The 17,382-nt window shown below is 55.4% G+C and overlaps 2 protein-coding genes across 3 annotated transcripts; one reads left to right on the forward strand and one right to left on the reverse strand.

Moving 5' to 3' along the window:
- The first annotated feature begins 71 nt into the window (after nt 1-71).
- Nucleotides 72-1,783, forward strand: LOC147226573 (uncharacterized). Of its 2 annotated transcripts, XM_086161007.1 has the most exons (5): nt 72-606; nt 763-850; nt 923-1,215; nt 1,286-1,371; nt 1,466-1,783. In XM_086161007.1, exons 1-5 carry the CDS (start codon nt 91-93, stop codon nt 1,503-1,505), a joined length of 1,023 nt encoding a protein of 340 aa, XP_086017133.1. In that variant the 5' UTR covers nt 72-90; the 3' UTR covers nt 1,506-1,783. The 2 variants fall into 2 exon arrangements, with proteins under 2 accessions (XP_086017133.1, XP_086017134.1); XM_086161008.1 differs by lacking the exon at nt 1,286-1,371 and having other exon boundaries at nt 1,372-1,783.
- Nucleotides 1,784-2,013: 230 nt separating this feature from the next.
- On the reverse strand, nt 2,014-17,162 carry ttc3 (tetratricopeptide repeat domain 3). The gene is made up of 42 exons (XM_086161009.1): nt 17,121-17,162; nt 16,717-16,949; nt 15,690-15,747; nt 15,571-15,622; nt 15,220-15,364; nt 15,046-15,121; nt 14,881-14,934; nt 14,643-14,775; nt 14,361-14,446; nt 13,911-14,005; nt 13,586-13,648; nt 13,346-13,400; nt 12,995-13,157; nt 12,848-12,915; nt 12,121-12,513; nt 11,965-12,045; nt 10,490-10,599; nt 10,285-10,411; nt 9,848-9,970; nt 9,682-9,780; nt 9,465-9,619; nt 8,338-8,474; nt 7,891-8,208; nt 7,458-7,724; nt 7,333-7,376; nt 7,191-7,247; nt 7,029-7,105; nt 6,814-6,960; nt 5,865-6,354; nt 5,713-5,772; nt 5,408-5,551; nt 5,189-5,328; nt 5,048-5,116; nt 4,879-4,975; nt 4,346-4,449; nt 4,178-4,262; nt 3,750-3,845; nt 3,316-3,428; nt 3,041-3,155; nt 2,806-2,904; nt 2,340-2,444; nt 2,014-2,255 (listed from the first exon to the last, which is right to left on the reverse strand). Exons 2-42 carry the CDS (start codon nt 16,833-16,835, stop codon nt 2,145-2,147), a joined length of 5,130 nt encoding a protein of 1,709 aa, XP_086017135.1. The 5' UTR covers nt 16,836-16,949; nt 17,121-17,162; the 3' UTR covers nt 2,014-2,144.
- Between the last annotated feature and the right edge of the window lie 220 nt (nt 17,163-17,382).

The following is a 17,382-nucleotide window of genomic DNA, read 5'->3' on the forward strand; positions in this document are numbered from 1 at the left end:
CACACACACACACACACAGTGAATTTCCGTGCCTGACGCTCCTCAGTCAGCCTCCTCCGCTTGTGTGTGCATGCGCCGCGGCCCCGTGAAATGGGAAGCTGTGACGTCACACCGGGGAAGCGGCAGTGCGCGCGGGCCGTGAGGGGAAGCGGAAGCGGCCGAGCCCCGGAGCGCGTGCGGACGGACGGACGGTCGGTCGGTCGCCGGTTCGACGCCATGCCGAACTACTGCGTTTGCGCGGGCTGCTCCAACTCCAGCCTGTCGGGACACCGGATCCACATCTTCCCCGACCGCCGGAAACACGGCGACGCGTTCGGGGCGTGGGTGCGTTTCGTGCAGACGCGCCGGCGCGACTTCACCGCCGCGTCCGTGACGAAGAACGCGGTGGTGTGCGGGGCGCACTTCCGGGAGGAAGACTACGTCCCCGGGGACGTCATGGAGCTGAAGATGGGCTTCCGGAGCCGCGACCGGGTCCGACTGCTGGCCGGAGCCGTGCCGTCGATCCACGCCGGGGAACTTCCGGCCGCGGCGGCGTCCTCCTCCTCCTCCTCTTCTTCTTCCGCCGTCGCCAAGGAGGAGGAGGAGGAAGTGAGCATCATGATAAAGGTGAGACCGCCGCCATCTTGTGAGGATCCGCACGGCGGCTCCAAACCGGAAACGCGAACTGCGCTTCCGTTTCTATCCGGACTACAAATATGGCGCCGTGCGCATGCGTCGTCAAGCCGCCGCGAAGTTGGCCGAGTAACACCTTCTGGCCCGCAGGTGGTGGGAGACTCTGGCAGCGAGGACGAGGGAGGAGAAGGAGCGGCAGCGCCCGGATCCCGCCTGAGATCTTCGCTCCGGTCCACAGGTTGGCGCCCAGATGTTTGTCTCCGTGTCCTCCTCGAAGACCTTCTCACCAAAGCCCCGCTCCGTGTCCCAGCCGTGCAGGCCCAGCCCGTCACGGTCAGCGCCGCCACCCAGACCCGGAGGCTCCCGAGGACCTCCTCGCCGGAGGAGATCCCGGAGGACGTCCCGTGGAACCGGGAGGAGGAGACGACCCGCGACTCGTCCGAGGAGGACGTCCCGGCGTCTCCTCTGAGCTCCGGGGCCTCGGACGTGTTCCTGGTGGGCCGCAGCCAGCTGATGTCCCTGTTCGCCGTCTGCCCCGTCTGCTGCGGCCCCACCCGGGCCCAACTGCGCCGCCGGGACGGCACCTGCATCAAGGTGGAGCAGGTGAGGACATCTCGGCCCCGCTCGGACCCCGCGGAACCTCCGCCCCAGCTGAGGTCCGCTCTGTCCTCAGGTGTGCGAGACCTGTGGACACGAGAGGTACTGGCAGAACCACTGGCAGAACCAGGAGGATGAGGTGATGGTGCTCCTCATCAACAGGTCCAGGAAGCTGTAGAGCCGTGGGGATGGGAGAAGATGCAGGACCTCCTGAGATGCACCTATTTTCACATGTTCCTCCTTGGTCTCCTGTCAGATGTTCAGATGTGACCCCCCCCACCACCACCACCAGGTGATCGACTTCATAACCATGTTTGATTTGTTGCCGCCATGGAAACCTGTCGCTCCAGAAGGCAGAAGGACAAGGTTGGTCTGGATCCTCTCAATGTTCCCTTTGCTCGGAGGCCGCGGTCACCTGACTCATCAACGGGCAGCTGGACGCCGTGGAGTGAGGAAACTTCTCCTGACCTTTCCTGTCTCCTGACAAAGTGAAAGTTTAGGTCCACTTCCCGCCCCTGGTCCTGAAGGTCCAGGTCTTTTGTTTTCTATTGTCGAATAAAGGTGGAAATACTTGGAGGTCTGAAGGTCAGTGGCAGCGAATGAAGTCCTGATGATGTGGTTGAAGTGTGGATGAAGCAGCTTCACCAGGTCCTTCTGACCTCCACCACACCCCTTGACAGAGGCTTCACCGGTTCCATCGAGCGATGGAACCACCTGAGGGACAAGAAACCCAAGAACAACTCCCAACCTGTGAAGGACATCCAGGTGTTCCCTGAACCTTCCAGACATAGAAGCAGACATGGGTGGAGAAGCAGACACCAGGCTTTTATTTTGAAAGGACTTACAGCAACATGTCCCGTGTGTGTGTGTGTGTGTGTGTGTGTGTGTGTGTGTGTGTGTGTGTGTGTGTGTGTGTGTGTGTGTGTGTGTCCAGGTCAGGGGGCGGGGCGTCTCCTGCCCGTCAGGGCTGGGAAGTCCTCTGGCAGGAGAGCATGGTCTCTGCAGGTGGGGCAGGTCCTCTGCTTCTCCAGCCACTCCTTAATGCACTGAACACAGGAGGAGCTTGTCAGCCTGGGGAGAACCTTCTGGAACCCCCATGTTCTCCCAGATGTAGCCCGGGTTCCTCTCACCTTATTGTGGAAGCAGTGGCCGCACTTGAGGTCACGGACGTCCTCTTGGAGCATGTCCTCACAGCAGATGGCGCACGTATCGTCCTTGTACAGCTGCGCGCGTGCCTGCACGCACGCACGCACGCACGCACGCACGCACGCACGCACGCACGCACGCACGCACGCACGCACGCACACACACACACACACACACACACACACACACACACACACACACACACACACACACACACACACACACACGGAATCAGCTCCTGGGGTGTTTAGCATGCTGGCTTCACATTCCAGTCACGTCAGTCAGAACGTTCCCCTGAAGGACCTTCAGTCTGAAGACGTGGACTGGTTATTGTTAGCTAGTAGGTCTCATGGTTATGACTTTTTTGTCAAGTTTGGACCATAATTTCTCAGAGGAACATTCTGGGAGTCTGACTGCTCAGGAGGTCTGAGGTCCAGACCAGGGACTCACCTCATTGGACTTGGAGAGCTTTTGGGGTGTGAGCTTCTGCCAAACGGGGGACGGGGCTCGGTCCAGGCTGTCAGACCCATCAGGAGATCTTTGCTTCTCCTGAGAGGAAACACATGGTGACCATGAGACCGTGACCTGAGGGGACCTCACCCGAAACCTGGTCCAGAGGTCCCGGATGAGGTCACCTCCCATCCACGACGGACAGTTCGGTCGGCCCCGTGGAACCTTCTGATACCTGATAGTCCAGGATGAGCTGCATCGTTCCGCTCACCACATCCTCCACCGTCATGCCGCTGAGGCTCGCCCCAGAGGAAGAACGCAGCTCTGCAATGAACCTGCTGAAGATGGACCTGAGGACACAGAGGAGGAGATGAGCTCGGAGGTCTCCTCCTAGAGCAGTACCCTCTTCTGGAAGACACCCAGACCAGAGGAACCCGCCTGGACCCAAGTGTTGGTGGTTGGTGGCCAGCTGGAGGTACGAACTCCTACCAGGTGGCATCAGATTCTCACCTGGGATACTGTGGTAAGATCTGGGCCAGTTGTTCCACGGCCATCTGGAACACGGTGGAGCGAGAAGGTTCCACGAGGGCGGGTGGAGGCCGGGCACTTTGGGGGGGCAGGACCTGATGGGTGGAGACATGTCTGTGACCTGACCTGGAGACTATCTGCGTATCCTGGACAACTGCTAGCTCTAGCAGGAGAAACATCACTGAGGTTCTGTGATGTATCTCCATCTGAGGAACCCTGAGAACCTTCAGTTCAGGTTCCAGACCAGCAGCAGAGACGAGTCATAGGACGTGTTTGTGCAGATAAACCCAGTTAGTTTCTTGGAGGGTCTGTTTCTCCTCTGGGACGTGACCACGTGGTCCATCAGGTAGTGTCAGACAGGAAAACCAACTCGCAACCAGGTCCGGAAGAACGATTCAGGTTCTGGTTCCTCTTACTTGTGGAGGTTCTGGCAGCTGGGGGTCTTCAACTGGTGGCATCTCACTGAAACTTCTGCCGTTCTTGACATAATCCATCTGCTGCTGGAACTGGGCCTGCGGACAGATGGTATCACCAGAACGTCTGTCACGACCCAAGGTAGAACCTCTGAATCCAAAGATATTAACATCTCCTTTATGAACCACTGGAGGATGTCCATCTTCAACGTGCACCCTGAAGGACCAACCTGATCAGTGAGATGGTCAAAGGCTGGAGGAATTCGGGAATACAACCAGCCACCTTTGCTTCAGTGACAAATCCTCTCCCACAGAAGCCCCGCCCCCTCCCACAGAAGCCCCGCCCCCTCCCCATCTCACTTTCTACTGGTCCTTTTGGATTCCAAGGAGGTTCCTGTCAGCGGCCTCTCGGGAACCTCTCCAGAACCTACCTCAGCAGTGGAGATCTCCCTCTCCAGCTCTTGGACGTTCCCTCGGCATCTACTCGTGGTCGTCTCCAAGTCCTGGGACGGGAGCCTGGGACGGCCGAGGACCAAGTTAGAGCTCCAGGACATGGTGACGTTCTCCTCAGAATGGAGGAACCAGAGGAGCATCCTTACCTGAGACTCAGCTCCTCCAGTCTGGCCAGCAGAGCTCTGGTGATGCTCAGTTCTCGGTAGATGCTAATCAGATGGCGGCGGTGGTTGTTCTCCATGATGGACACCTGGAAGTGGAACCCAAGCAGAGCGACACAAGTGTGAAAGCAGGTTCTCCAACAGGTTCTCCAGATGGAGATGGGCTCTGACCTTTGTCCACTACCAAGGGTGGAGGTGCAGGCCCAGGAGATCGGGGCCTGCTGTTGTTCTAAAGTCCAGATGTTTCTAGAAACACTGATGTCATTGGAAAGGAGAGGAAATGTCTGGAGACACGTCCATAAAAGCACCGCTTGTCAAAAGCAGCCAACCTGCTGTCTCTGCTTCTACTTCCTTGTTCCTCCTTCCTATCTCTGGTTCCTCCTCCATGTCTCTGGTTCCTCTGTTCTCCTGCTGGACCAAACTACCTTCCTATTCAGCTTGGATGAAGGATGACGGATGAAGATCTCGTGGAAGAGAACATTCTAGTTGGAGAAGCTCCTCCAAAGGTCAGAACCCACCTGGGCAGCGAGGCTCCTCTGGGTCCAACTGGTCTTCTCTGTTTCACCTAGCTGGATCTGGTCCTCCAGGCTCATCTTCTCAGCTGCTGAATGGTTGCTTGAGGACGGGAAATACGGGTGAAGGTCAGACCTGGAGATGTCAGCAGATGTTGCTCCTCCGTCCTCCTACCTGAGGTCCAAGGACTCCATCAGTTTTTCATTGTGGCTGTCCTTCTTCACTCGGACGCTCCGGGTTAAGCTGCGTGGATCAGACAAGACCGTGAGAGCTCCGTCTTCCTCCTGAGGCACCATGAAGAGCAGCACGAGCTACCTCCTGTTCTCCTCCTGCAGCCCTTCAATCTCCCGCTTCAGTGACTTCAGCTCCTCCTGGTTGGCCTTCTTCTCCTTCTGGTCCTTCTTGGTCTCCTGCTCAAGCTTCTGCTGGAACAGGAGCAGTTCCTTGTTGGTCACCTGGAAGATGGACAGACCAGACAATGAGTGGGCGGCCCCAGTCCACAACCCCAACTCAAGTTCTCCAGCAGGAACCTACCTGGATGTTGGCAGTGACCTGCTGGACTTCGTCCTCCAGCAAGGACACGACCCTCTGCTTCTCCTCCACGTCCTCCCTTCTGAGCATCTGAGCAATCTGCTCCGCCAGATGATGGTTCTGCTTCTCCATCCTGATGAGGTCACCCTGAAAAGAGGTCCAGGGTGACACACACACACACACACACACACACACACACACACACACACACACACACACACACACAGAGTGGATCGTACCATGTTTGGAGATCCAAATTTCTCTCTAAGGTCTCCATGGAAGGACCTTTAAGATGGAGGTTCACTCACATGGAAGCTCTTGTTAGGCTGCTGAGGCTCCGTGTTCACTGCAACTGTCCTCACCAGGTCCTAATACACACACACCGAGGTTACACACACACACACACACACACACACGGGTCTGGCTGATGTAGGCTGTTTCTAGGCAGTTTCTCGTCCACCTGAGCAGTTGGTTTCCCCAGAAGAAGGTCCTGGTGCTCCTCAGCGGGAGGAGGCTCCAGGCCCCCGGGGTCCTCAGGTATAAAGGTAGGGGCAGGGGGCAGTGAAGGTGTGGAGACTATCGAATAAAGGTTTGGTTGGAACATCTGAGATGAGGACGCCTCCTTAAAACCCCCAGAGGAGCTGATTCTGCTAGCCGACAATAACTCCGACAGGAAGTCCTGCTCGTCTAAGTTTTCCGGAAGGTTCTGCTCGTCCAGGTGGTCCAGGGGGGCTCCCTGTTCCATCTCCTGCAGGAGGACAGCTTGACACGCCATACCCATGTATGAGCCCCTCTTGATGAACCGAAGGGACTGCAGAAGAAAAGACTCCAGACTTCCTGCTTCCTGGATCTTCTGCAGAGCCTCCACAGGGAAGAACTGCACCTCGCCCACTAAGAGGGGGTCGTCCACCTCCAGGGGACCGTGCTCCTCCAGGATCTGGGCAAAGTAACTGCAACACAAGCACATGGACCTCATTTAACGTCTTAGAGGGGCATGAGGACGTTTGAAAGAGATGAGTTCTCGGTGTTTGTGAGCCAATCACAGCGGTTGTCAATCACAGACATCCAACCTTCACCTTCTCATTCACAACAACGGGCAACTGAGTCTTCTGTGAACCTGCTGACCCACTAGGCTGTAGGAGGAAGAACCTGGAGAGAACCCAGGAAGGAGAACATGGAAAGTATCTGGACAGGAGAGCCGAGAGAGAATCCAGGGAGGAGAACCTGGAGAGAACCCAGGAAGGAGAACATGGAGAGAATCTGGCAAGGAGAACATGGAAAGAAACCAGGAAGGAGAACCTGCAGAGTACCTGGACAGGAAAACCTGCAGAGAAGCCATGTAGGAGAGCACGGAGAGAACAAAAAGGAGAACCTGGAGAGAATCCAGGCAGGAACCAGGCTGAACTCACTCATACAGGGACTCCCTGGTGGGGTCGGGGTTGTTGTCCAGCATCTTCTTGAAGTGAGAGGAGCGGCTCTGGAGTTCCTGCTCAAACCGGGCCACCTGCTCCTGGAGGTGCGGTGGGACACTGAACGGTTCCTCTTGGTTGTGGAACCTGTCAACAGACATTGACGTCACGGAGACCTCTACGCCGCAGAGACGGACCTCCGGGACAACACTTACAAAGAGTCTTCAAAGAAGTCGTAGTACAGGTCTTCTGGGGTGGGGAACATGGGGGGAGCAGGGTAGAAGAATGGCGCCTGAGGAGCAGAGAGGAGGGTCTGGGTGAGATGGAGCTCGGCCAAATGATCCTCCTCATTCCAGAGGAAGCTCCTCAACCCTGACCTTGCGCTCCTTGAGTTTTCTTCTGGAGCTTCGACCCCTCTTCTCCACGGGGAGGTTCTGGAGTGAAAGGACACAGCAGCATTTGTCAGAGAAGTTCTACCCCCACCGAGCACTGAGATGGTGCTCCTCATCCTGGACTTACATCTTCATTTCCAACAGATTTCTTCGAAACCAAACAAGGTCCATCTGCAGCGACAGAAGTCAAAGGATGATGTCTGAGAGGCCTCGATCCACGGAGATATTCTCCACTGGAGGAATTGCTCTTACCCAGGCTATCAAAGTACTCGTCCAGGATGGTGTGACAGGAGTCGTAGAGGTCTCTGTGCTCCTCAAGGGTCCAGATGAAAAGCCGGACGTCCCGCGGCGGAGCCAGCCTCAGGCCGTGGACCAGGACCTCCCTGCTCGGAGCCTCGGGCCCCTTCTCCAGCCTGGAGACCACCTCCTGCATTGGGGAGAACCTCAGGGGAATGCTCAGGTCCAGCTGCTGCAGGCGGCTCAGGTGTCTCTCCAAGAAGGTGCTGGCTGCTGCCAGACCTGAAGGACAGCAGCAGGTGAGTTACTCTACATAGACCAGCGCGGCCACGAGGGGGCGCTGCTTCTACCGAAGACTACCACAGCTTCCTGTGTTTTCTGGTCCACCTGACCACCGCCCTGTGGTTCATTGGCTCAAACACTGAACTCGCGTAGAAGACCTTCAGACCTGCGTGATCCAGCCAGCTGGCCCAGCTCCTCAGCCCGGAGCTGATCTCCAGGCAGCCGGACAGCTCCTGGACCAGGACCCGGGCCCAGACGCGGTTCCTGCGCTCCAGCAGAAGCTCGATAGCCGAAGCGGGTTCCAGCTTCTCCTCCTGCCAGGTGAGGAGCCTCCTGGCCAGATGGTTCCCCCTGGACACATCCAGCTCAAGCCAGGGCTGCAGGCCGCCCGCCAGGGTCTGCAGCTGGAGGCCTGGCTCCTGCCGCAGCAGCTCCAGGTTCTGGCTGATCTGCAGCAGAACCTGGTCCTTGTACAGTAGCCAGGCTGCAGGATGAAAAAGGGGCAAGGAGAACGTTTTCTTACATCTAGAAGACCCAGCAAGGCTCATGACAAAGACGGTTGTCCATCAGTTTCACAAGGACTTCAGAAGGTTCCCCAAGTGTGAGCAGATACCTTTCTGAAGCTTCTGGGCCTCCGTCTCCGGCCTGGGCACCACATCCTGCTCCCTGACTGCCACTTTATCTTCAGCTGAGTTCCTGCGCTGCTTCTTCCTGAACTGCTGCTGTTTCTTTGGCTCCGACTTCTTCTGACTGAAACCACAGGGTACAACATCCTAAGAGCTGGATCACACGCTTGGATCGCATCTCCTAAAACACTTCGAACTGAACCAAAGAGGTCCATATCTCCAGGGGAACGTCTGTCACTTTGTGGAGAGGAGGAAGTCATCATAGGGGACAACCTAGAGATGGTGCACTATGGATGGTGGGGAGGAAGAAGGGACTGGAGCACTTGAGCAATGAGGAAAGAGAAGACTGGTAACTCGTTTCACATTGTCCAGCAACAGATGCAGGTGCTTCAGGTCTGACCGCGTGATGTCCGTCATAAAGTCCATCGGATCCAAAGGATGGTGGTCAGCAGGGGAACAGTCCTGGAGAGCCTTCTGGGGGAGAGTAGCGGAGGAGAGGGCAGGATGGATCTTACTAAGCTTGATGATCCCACCAATTGATGAACTCTGAGTTCCTTGTGGACTTGATGCAAAGCCTTCTCCATTAAAGCGCAGCTCTGAGAGGAACCTCTGCAACTTCTCCCAGGCATGTCCTGGATGATGGCGCAGCAGTCAATAGTGAGCCTATGTGGACCTTCTCACGGCTGAGAAGAGACAGCAGGACTCCGATCAGATGTTGGAAGCCTTGAAGACACAGCTTTGCCTTCTTCTCTGAGAAGTCCCAGCGTGAGCCAACAGACCTACAACCCTGAACTTCAGGCCGAGGTTAGAGGAACCTCCGTCCTTCTGGCACGTTAAAGCATACTGCGCTTCTTTGGAAGCCCATGTCTCTTCTCCACCAGGACTCTGAGTGAACTGAAGGCACATCTCCAAGCCATTTTGAGGGTCTCAGGTGCCACCTCCCTCACAAAACGGCCATGGGTAGCTCAGATTCCATCCCAGACACCGTTCCTGCTTGGAGATACACGCCACCCAGGAGATGCTCGATCTGGGCTACAAACCTGTCATGGACCTCGGTCCAGAAGGACCTACACCCTACATTGTTGCAGTTGGACCAGGAAGCATCGGCCCTCACCTTGAGCTCCTCTGATTGGCTCTGGGCTTCTTGGACGTCCGAGGTTTGGCGTCCGAGGTTTGGCTGGACTTCAGCAGCCCTGTGGAACTGAAGATCTGGATGCTGCGGATCTGCCCCTGGCAGTCCGGGGTCAGACAGGGGGTGTGGAGGAGGTCCTGCGGCACAGAGGCGATGAGGCCGGAGCACCGGAGAGTCCACACGCTGTCAAAACACCTACCTTCTCGTTCCTGTCTCCGGTGATGGTCTTCAGCATCTTCCAGCAGTGTACGTGATACTCCACCACGCACTTCTGGCAGCAGCTGACCTGGACAAAGCCCTGCACCCAGAACCGGGGTCAGATACCGCTTCCTGGCCGAGGCCCCACCGAGGCCCATCGCGCCTACCTTGAAATCGGGGTCCGTGAAGAACATCTGGGGTTTGTGAGGATCCAGGCACTTCTCCAGCCGGCAGGTGGCGTCGGGTCGCGGAGGGAACCGGCAGAGCTTCATGGCATCTTCCAACATCTCCTGCGGGCGGAGGAGCCAGAGGTGAGAGTAAGGAGCGCCCGGGACTGCTCAGCCAAACATCTCAACAGTGTATCGTCATGGTCCTTCTGTTCACAGGACTCAAACGGCAGAGAACCTAACCCCGACTCTTCCTGCGCAGGAGATACTTTCACTTTCACTTTCACTTCGTCAGAAGTGAAAAAACACAGACTAGAAGGAACGTCCTCTGGCTGATCCTCCACATAGCCCGGCTATGTGGACCGGCGTCACACTCTGTCCTTCACCGGACAGAAGAACATTCAAGAATAACGAGTGCTCAGGGGGTTCGCACATACCTTAAACCGCTCCGTCTGTGTTTCCGGGACAACCTCCTTGGTCAGAGGCCAGGTGAGTTTACCCGGCGTGATCTGGTTCTTCACCATCTGCAGGGCGTCGGAGAAATGCTGCAGGGCCAGGCTGAACCTAGAGGAGGAGGAGCAAGCAAGAGGTGAGCACTGAGGTCTGACAGGTTGCAGACAAAAGGTGAGGGCCAGGCTTAACCTGTTCTCCTTTAGGTAGGTTCTCCCCAGGGCGTAGCACACCAGGTACTCCAGGAGACGTTCCTGGAAGGAGCGGATCTTCTCCAGGAGCCTCCGGGCTTTTCCCAGCTCCTGTACGACCAGGAGGAATCATGGAACACCTTTATTGTTGTTTTACCTGTGTGGACTTTGGACTAGAGACAAGATGGTCCAAGTCCAACCTTCTCCTGCAGTGGGTGTGTTGTGCCTCAATACAGACTATTTGTGTTCCTCAACCACCACGTGTGGAACACACAGGAGATCAGAACCTTTGTTCTGAAGATGCACCCAGGACGCTGCAGTCAACCCATCCTCCCCGACCCTGGTGCACATTCCAGAGGTGACTGATGGGAGGAGTCCCCATCTACTCCAGGAAGGTTTCGTCCCAGCTGCCTCTCCATTGGACCAGCCGGAGGTCCAGTGGAGGTCCACACTGTGACACCACCAAGCAGTACGCTGATGGCTGCTTTCTGGTACACATGAAGAAGCTGTATACAGACGCAAAACCTAATTTCCCCGTCAACCCTGACCGTAGTTCCAAGCTCCGCGTCCCGGCCCGACTCCTGGTCCTGCAGACTACACTCGAAGACCTTCAAGGGACGACCGTGGTTCCAGATCCCCGACCATCTCAGGTCCCAAGCGATTCATCCAGAGGACACCTCACTTCTGCCGGCGAGGTCCTCGTTAGCCACACGTGCTAACACGCCGACCAACATGAACGTCAGGAAACGGTCCTTCTGGAACGTCCTGTCACTGATCAGCTGATTGAGGCTAGTATCAGGATCTGGGCAAGCAGGAGCCACCGATCGCTGCTCTGGGTGTGTGTAAGTGCTGCTCTCCGATCATACTCTGGCCAATCACTGCATTCCCATGCTTTCACTGTTGTTAGCGATCAAACTTTCTTTTGCTAACACCAACGCACCTCCAGGTACGTTTGCCCAGGACATAATCTTATCGCACCCCATTCACTCCTCTGTGCCTGCAGGCCGCAGTCACGTGGTCACACCAGGTGGTAGCCTATGGACTACAACCACCACTATTTTTGCAATCATTTAACACACACACACAACCACACACACACAGATTGGGTTGTTAAGTAATTTGACACAATAATATAAAGAAATATAAATATGATATTTTAAAGAGGAGTTTCCTGGTGTTTAGTATGACAGGGTCTCACCGTAATCATCTAAAATATCATTAATGGTAAAGACTGACATTTTGAGATAAATACACTTTACCTAACCTCTAATTAGTTATTATTCTCCAGTTATTACACTAATAATCACAATTGTGGATGGGTTTCGGTTAATGCTATTAGCACAGCTATGATGATCCCCAGAACGTGGACAACGAGCTCCCGGAATTCCAGACATGCCTATATAAATGAGTGGAGTTAAAGTGTGTGTGTGTGTGTGTGTGTGTGTGTGTGTGTGTGTGTGTGTGTGTGTGCTGTACCTCGGGCAGGCCTATGTCAGTGAGGGCGGCGGCCCGTCCAAAGAGCAGCAGCTGCTGGTCCAGATCAGACAGGCCCAGGTCCTGCAGACACAGGCCAGGTGTTGTCATGAGGCCGTGGTCCTGAAAGCTTAGCAGAGGAAGGTTCTCCTTGCTCACGTGCATGCGTCCGTCCACCAGCTCCAGTGCCCGGCTGAAGGCCCGCTCTGCGTAGCGTGCGCGGCGGTCACTCAGAGCGGTGTGGGCGTCCTCCACCGAGGACCTCAGCTCCCTCTGCGCCTCCAGCATCTCCTGGGTCTGCAAGGGTCCGCGGACGCTCCCCCGGACGGACCTCGGCGGAGAGGCCGCCTCCTGGGGCTGAGGAGGTCTGTTCCTCCCCTTCCTCCGAGCAGAAGGACTCTGCTCCTCGGCTGGCGGCGCCTGCGCCGCGCCTTTTCTTCTGGCTGGAGAGGCAGTGGAAAACGCGGCTGAGGTCTGGAGGGGCTCCAGGGTTCCAGCAGGTCCACCAGCTTGGTCCTGAAGCTCCTGGCGGTCCACGTTCCACCCCAGGGTCTGCACACGCAGGAGACACAGCGTCCATCAGGCACCCCAAAGAGACCGGTGTCTCATCACATCTGGTTACCACGGTGACCACCAGCTCATAGCTATGCTGTTAGCATGCTACTATGGAGCCGCTGAAGCTAACAGAAAACATGGATCATCTCAGAGCCTGAGATGATCCCGCTCTGGGATTCAGTCCAAAGATCGGACGAGCCTGGGACGTCCGGGTCACGTGCTTCTGCAGGGCAGGTGCTGGGTGTCAGCGGTGAGGGTGTGCATGAGAAGTGGGCTTCTTCGGGGGAAGAACTGGGGTTTGGTCGTGGAGGCTCGGCGGGGTGTTCCGTACCTGGGACTCCACGGCGGAACCGGACCTGCTGGGCATCTCCGACCTGGAGGAGACCGACGCCGACGGTCCTGTTGGGAGGAGAAACCAGTGTCAGTCATAAGGAAGTTCTAAATGCCCATGACGGATGCCGACGGGGTAAAGGTTCACCTTTGGCCTCCTCCATTTTGGAGATGAACCTGTGGCCCTGGTTCTCCAGGTCCCTGATGCCATCAGGGTCGCCCCTGCACAGCTTCTGGGCCCGGCTGTTGGCCTCCACTGCCTTCCTGGTCTCTCCCAGGAGGAACAAGGCCTCGCAGAAGCGGTAGTGACCCTGAGAGCAGAGAAGGTCCCTCAGCGACCGGCAGGCGGGAGGGTCACACACACACACACACACACACACACACACACACACACACACACACACACACACACACACACACACACACACACACACACACACACACACACACACACACACACACACACACACACACACCCCTCAGACCCCCTGGACGGTACCTTGGCCCAGCAAGGCTCAATCAGAGTGGCAAATTTCCCGTCGATGACAGCGTTTCTGTGGAGCACAGAGATGTTTGGGTCAAAGCACCTCCAGAACCAAGAACATTTGCAGGCAGAGAACCTCCTCAAACATCTGCTGGGTCTCAGCTCCTTCTTCTCAAGTCAGGAACCTACTGAGCATCTGTGACTTGAACCTTCACACAGACATACAAACGGGACCTTCTCAGACCAGGTACTTACAGGTACTTCTTACAGCGGATGAAACACAGGGCTCTGTTTCCATAGACGATGTAGTTCTCAGGGCTGGAACGGAGGAGAAACATCTAAGTGACGGAACCAAACCTAACCTAAGCCACCACAGAAGAAACAACTCCAAGTAGTGGAGGAATGTTCTGCACAACAATGCGTTCCTTCATCCAGAGCCCTCAACCTCCGATGGGTCTTCAGGCCCTCTGGAACTCACTGCATCTCACCACTTCCATGTATCTCCATGTCATCCACTTTACTGCACTGTACTACACTGTACTCCAGTATACTCTAGTGTACTCACAGCAAGTTTACTTACTACACTTTAATGGCTTCAGAATAAAATTTGATGGCTTCTTGGTACTCGTGTCCCTGGAACTTCTTGTTTCCTCTCCTCTTCTTTTCTTCACTTTCCTGAATGACGGGAGGATAGAGCAGTCATGGTTGGGGCTTCGCTCATCAGGTTCCCTCCGGCTTCTCCAGGTTCTACTCGTCAAATTTCCCTTAGAAGCTTCCATCCGGACCATATTTTTCAAACCCAAACACAATGGATCAATCAATGAAACGGTCATCTTTCCAGGAGGAACTTCAAATGGAAAAATGGAGAGAGAACATCTGTTTGCAGGGAAGCCTCCTCCTCTCCAGGAGGACCAGTAGAACCAGCAGAGGAGCTGCTTCTGGGAGGGTGTTCAGGTTCCCCCGGCTCTCTGGAGGGTTTGAGTCCTGCCTGAGATTGAAGATCCTCCTAGGAAGAGGAGGTGTGTCCTACCTGGATGACAGCGGTGGGTTGCGGGGTGTTCAGGAGCTCAATCATCTTCTGTTTGTCAAGCCCCATGTTATGGATGAACAGACTGACTGCAAGGAAAGGGTCGGGCTGAGATGATGCTTTGAGGAGAGAAGTCTACCTTGGAACCCCCAAACCCTGCAAATCCCTGACTTTGGAGAGCAGCTAGAACAGTACCATGGTGGATGCTGAAGATGAGAGACTATCAGATGATTATGGTTGTTGTTTGTGTGTGTGTGTGTGTGTGTGTGTGTGTGTGTTTCTCACACTCCATGAAGACACAGATCAGGACAGGGAAGAAGCTGCACAGTTCTCTGAGCTCATCCCCATGAAAGCAAATGCTGGGTTCTCCTGTTCTTCTCAGCCAATGTATGGCATGTATGAGAACCTCTGGGCAGGGCTGACACACACACACACACACACACACACACACACACATCAGTGCTCAGGGTTGTGTTCCAGAGCAGGAGGACCTTCCCTCCATGTCTGCAGACCTCAGACTCACAGAGTTCAGCTGCTTAGCGATCAAGAAGATCTCCCAGGCTAGATCCTCCCGCATCTGCAGGAAAAAAAAAAGATGACCATCACACACACACACACACACACACACACACACACACACACACACGCACACACACCAACAACAGGTGGGGAAGTGGGGAAGACGTACAATTCCTTTCTCCGCGGCTCGCAGAATGGCCTCCAGGGTTTCTATCTTGTCCAGCACTTTCAGACTGGCAGCTTCGCTGTGGAGGCACGCAGAGCATACACATGGAGACGGCGTGCGTGTACACACATGTGTACAAACACACACACACACACACACACACACACACACACATACTTTGGGTCCAGGATCCCCAGGTGTTCGTCCCAGGAGGATGCCAGCCTGAGTCCCTCCCGCTGCAGCAGCAGGGGCAGCCAAAATCTGCAGATCTTCATCCTCTGCGTTGCTGCCCTCTTTACCTCCTCAGGCATCTTGATCCACTCTGAAAGGAGCAGGAGGAGGTGGGCTCACCTGGACCAGAAGGAACCTGATCCACTCTGAGAAGATTCTCCGTCAAAGAGGATAAAGAGAAGGAGAAGAAGGAGGAGGAGGAGGAGAAGGAGTCTTCTGGCAGATGTCAGCAGTCTACCTGAGGACCTCCACCTGGTCTTCTCTCTGTGGGTTGAACCTCTGTTCCTTCAAACTCACCTGACAGCGACAGGGCGTTGGTGCTGGGTCTTCTGCGGACCCCAAAGTCGTCCTGAGAAGAAAGATGGTTTACTAGCAGTGAAGACAAACGCTCAGCAGACAAGAAGTTATAAACTCACATCAGCTGCTTCCATCATCTCCTCGAAGTCCAAATCCCAGTCCGACATGTTCTCCGAGCTGGAAAACAACCAGGACAGCACCGGTCAGAAGACAAGTCCTCCGGGCCTTCAGTCCGGCAGAGAGGTGGAACAGCTGGTGCGGAGACAAGAACCTGACCCTCAACACCGAGAAGACGCAGGAGCTCGCGGTGGACTACAGACATTGAGAAGATGCCTCGCACCCATCCTGGTCCAGGAGATGCATCTTTCGAAACCTCCTGACCAACCAACGCTATCACAGAGCAGCACAGTGAGAAGTGACCAGAACATCTCCATGGACCACAGCCAGCACACAAACATCTCTCCTTCTTCTAGTAGAACAGGCAGGTTCTCCACCCACAAACAAACTGGCGGGGGAACTGCTGAACTCTGGACAGTGATGCATCACACACACACACACACACACACACACACACACACACACACACACACACACACACAAACAGGAGACATGTTGCTGTAAGTCCTTTCAAAATAAAAGCCTGGTGTCTGCTTCTCCACCCACGTCTGCTTCTATGTCTGGAAGGTTCAGGGAACACCTGGATGTCCCTCACAGGTTGGGTGTTGTTCTTGGGTTTCTTGTCCCTCAGCTGGTTCCATCGCTCGATGGAACCGGTGAAGCCTCTGTCAAGGGGTGTGGTGGAGGTCAGAAGGACCTGGTGAAGCTGCTTCATCCACACTTCAACCACATCATCAGGACTTCATTCGCTGCCACTGACCTTCAGACCTCCAAGTATTTCCACCTTTATTCGACAATAGAAAACAAAAGACCTGGACCTTCAGGACCAGGGGCAGGAAGTGGACCTAAACTTTCACTTTGTCAGGAGACAGGAAAGGGCAGGAGAAGTTTCCTCACACCACGGCGTCCAGCTGCCCATTGATGAGTCAGGTGACCGCGGCCTCCGAGCGAAGGGAACATTGAGAGGACACACACACACACACACACACACACACACACACACACACACATCAATACTCAACAGCTCACTGAGGACTCTGCAGCTGGATGAAGAACCAGCAGAGACTGGAGATGTCAAGAAGCAACCAGAATGTTCTACAGAGTTGGAACCAGAAGAAAAGTCCCTGTGTATTCCCTGAGAGCAGCATCTCAGTATACTTCCTTAGCTGGAAGCTTGCAGAGGAGCCACAGGACCACACCAAGCTGCTCCGGTCAGGACCAGAAGGTTCTGGAAACTCTTCCTCAGCCCAGATACAAAAGGGCTTCAGCGCCACAACAACAACAACAACAATTAGAGTGTGATTTCAGGCGGCGCTGAAGGACCAGGATCTTCTTCTAGCCACCAAACCCGGAGGAGGAAGCGCTCCTCCAGTAGGTGTAAGAAGTCCCGGTTCCTCTGAACCGTGAACCGGAGCTCCGTTCTTCTCGCCTACCTGCGAACCGCGGGGATCCAAATCTCGAGGAATCTCGCTCGTCCTGCGACTCTCGGAACCCGGAAGTCGAGGGGGCCGGGCGCCCTTTACGTCACACGGCGTCATCAGCACGCGCGGACCGGAGGAGCCAATCAGCAGCGTGGAGTACTGCACGCGCGCGTCCGATGGACGAAACTATTTTGGATGAGAGAAATAAAATTTCCCCGAGGAAACGTCGTGCCATAAACGTCCATCATGTGGACAGAGAGGAAAAACTTTCAAC

This window comes from Fistularia commersonii, chromosome 15 (genome assembly GCF_037954325.1).
Source record: "Fistularia commersonii isolate RoL2024-O1a breed Wild chromosome 15, RoL_Fcom_v1.0, whole genome shotgun sequence".
Classification (NCBI taxonomy): Eukaryota; Metazoa; Chordata; class Actinopteri; order Syngnathiformes; family Fistulariidae; genus Fistularia; species Fistularia commersonii.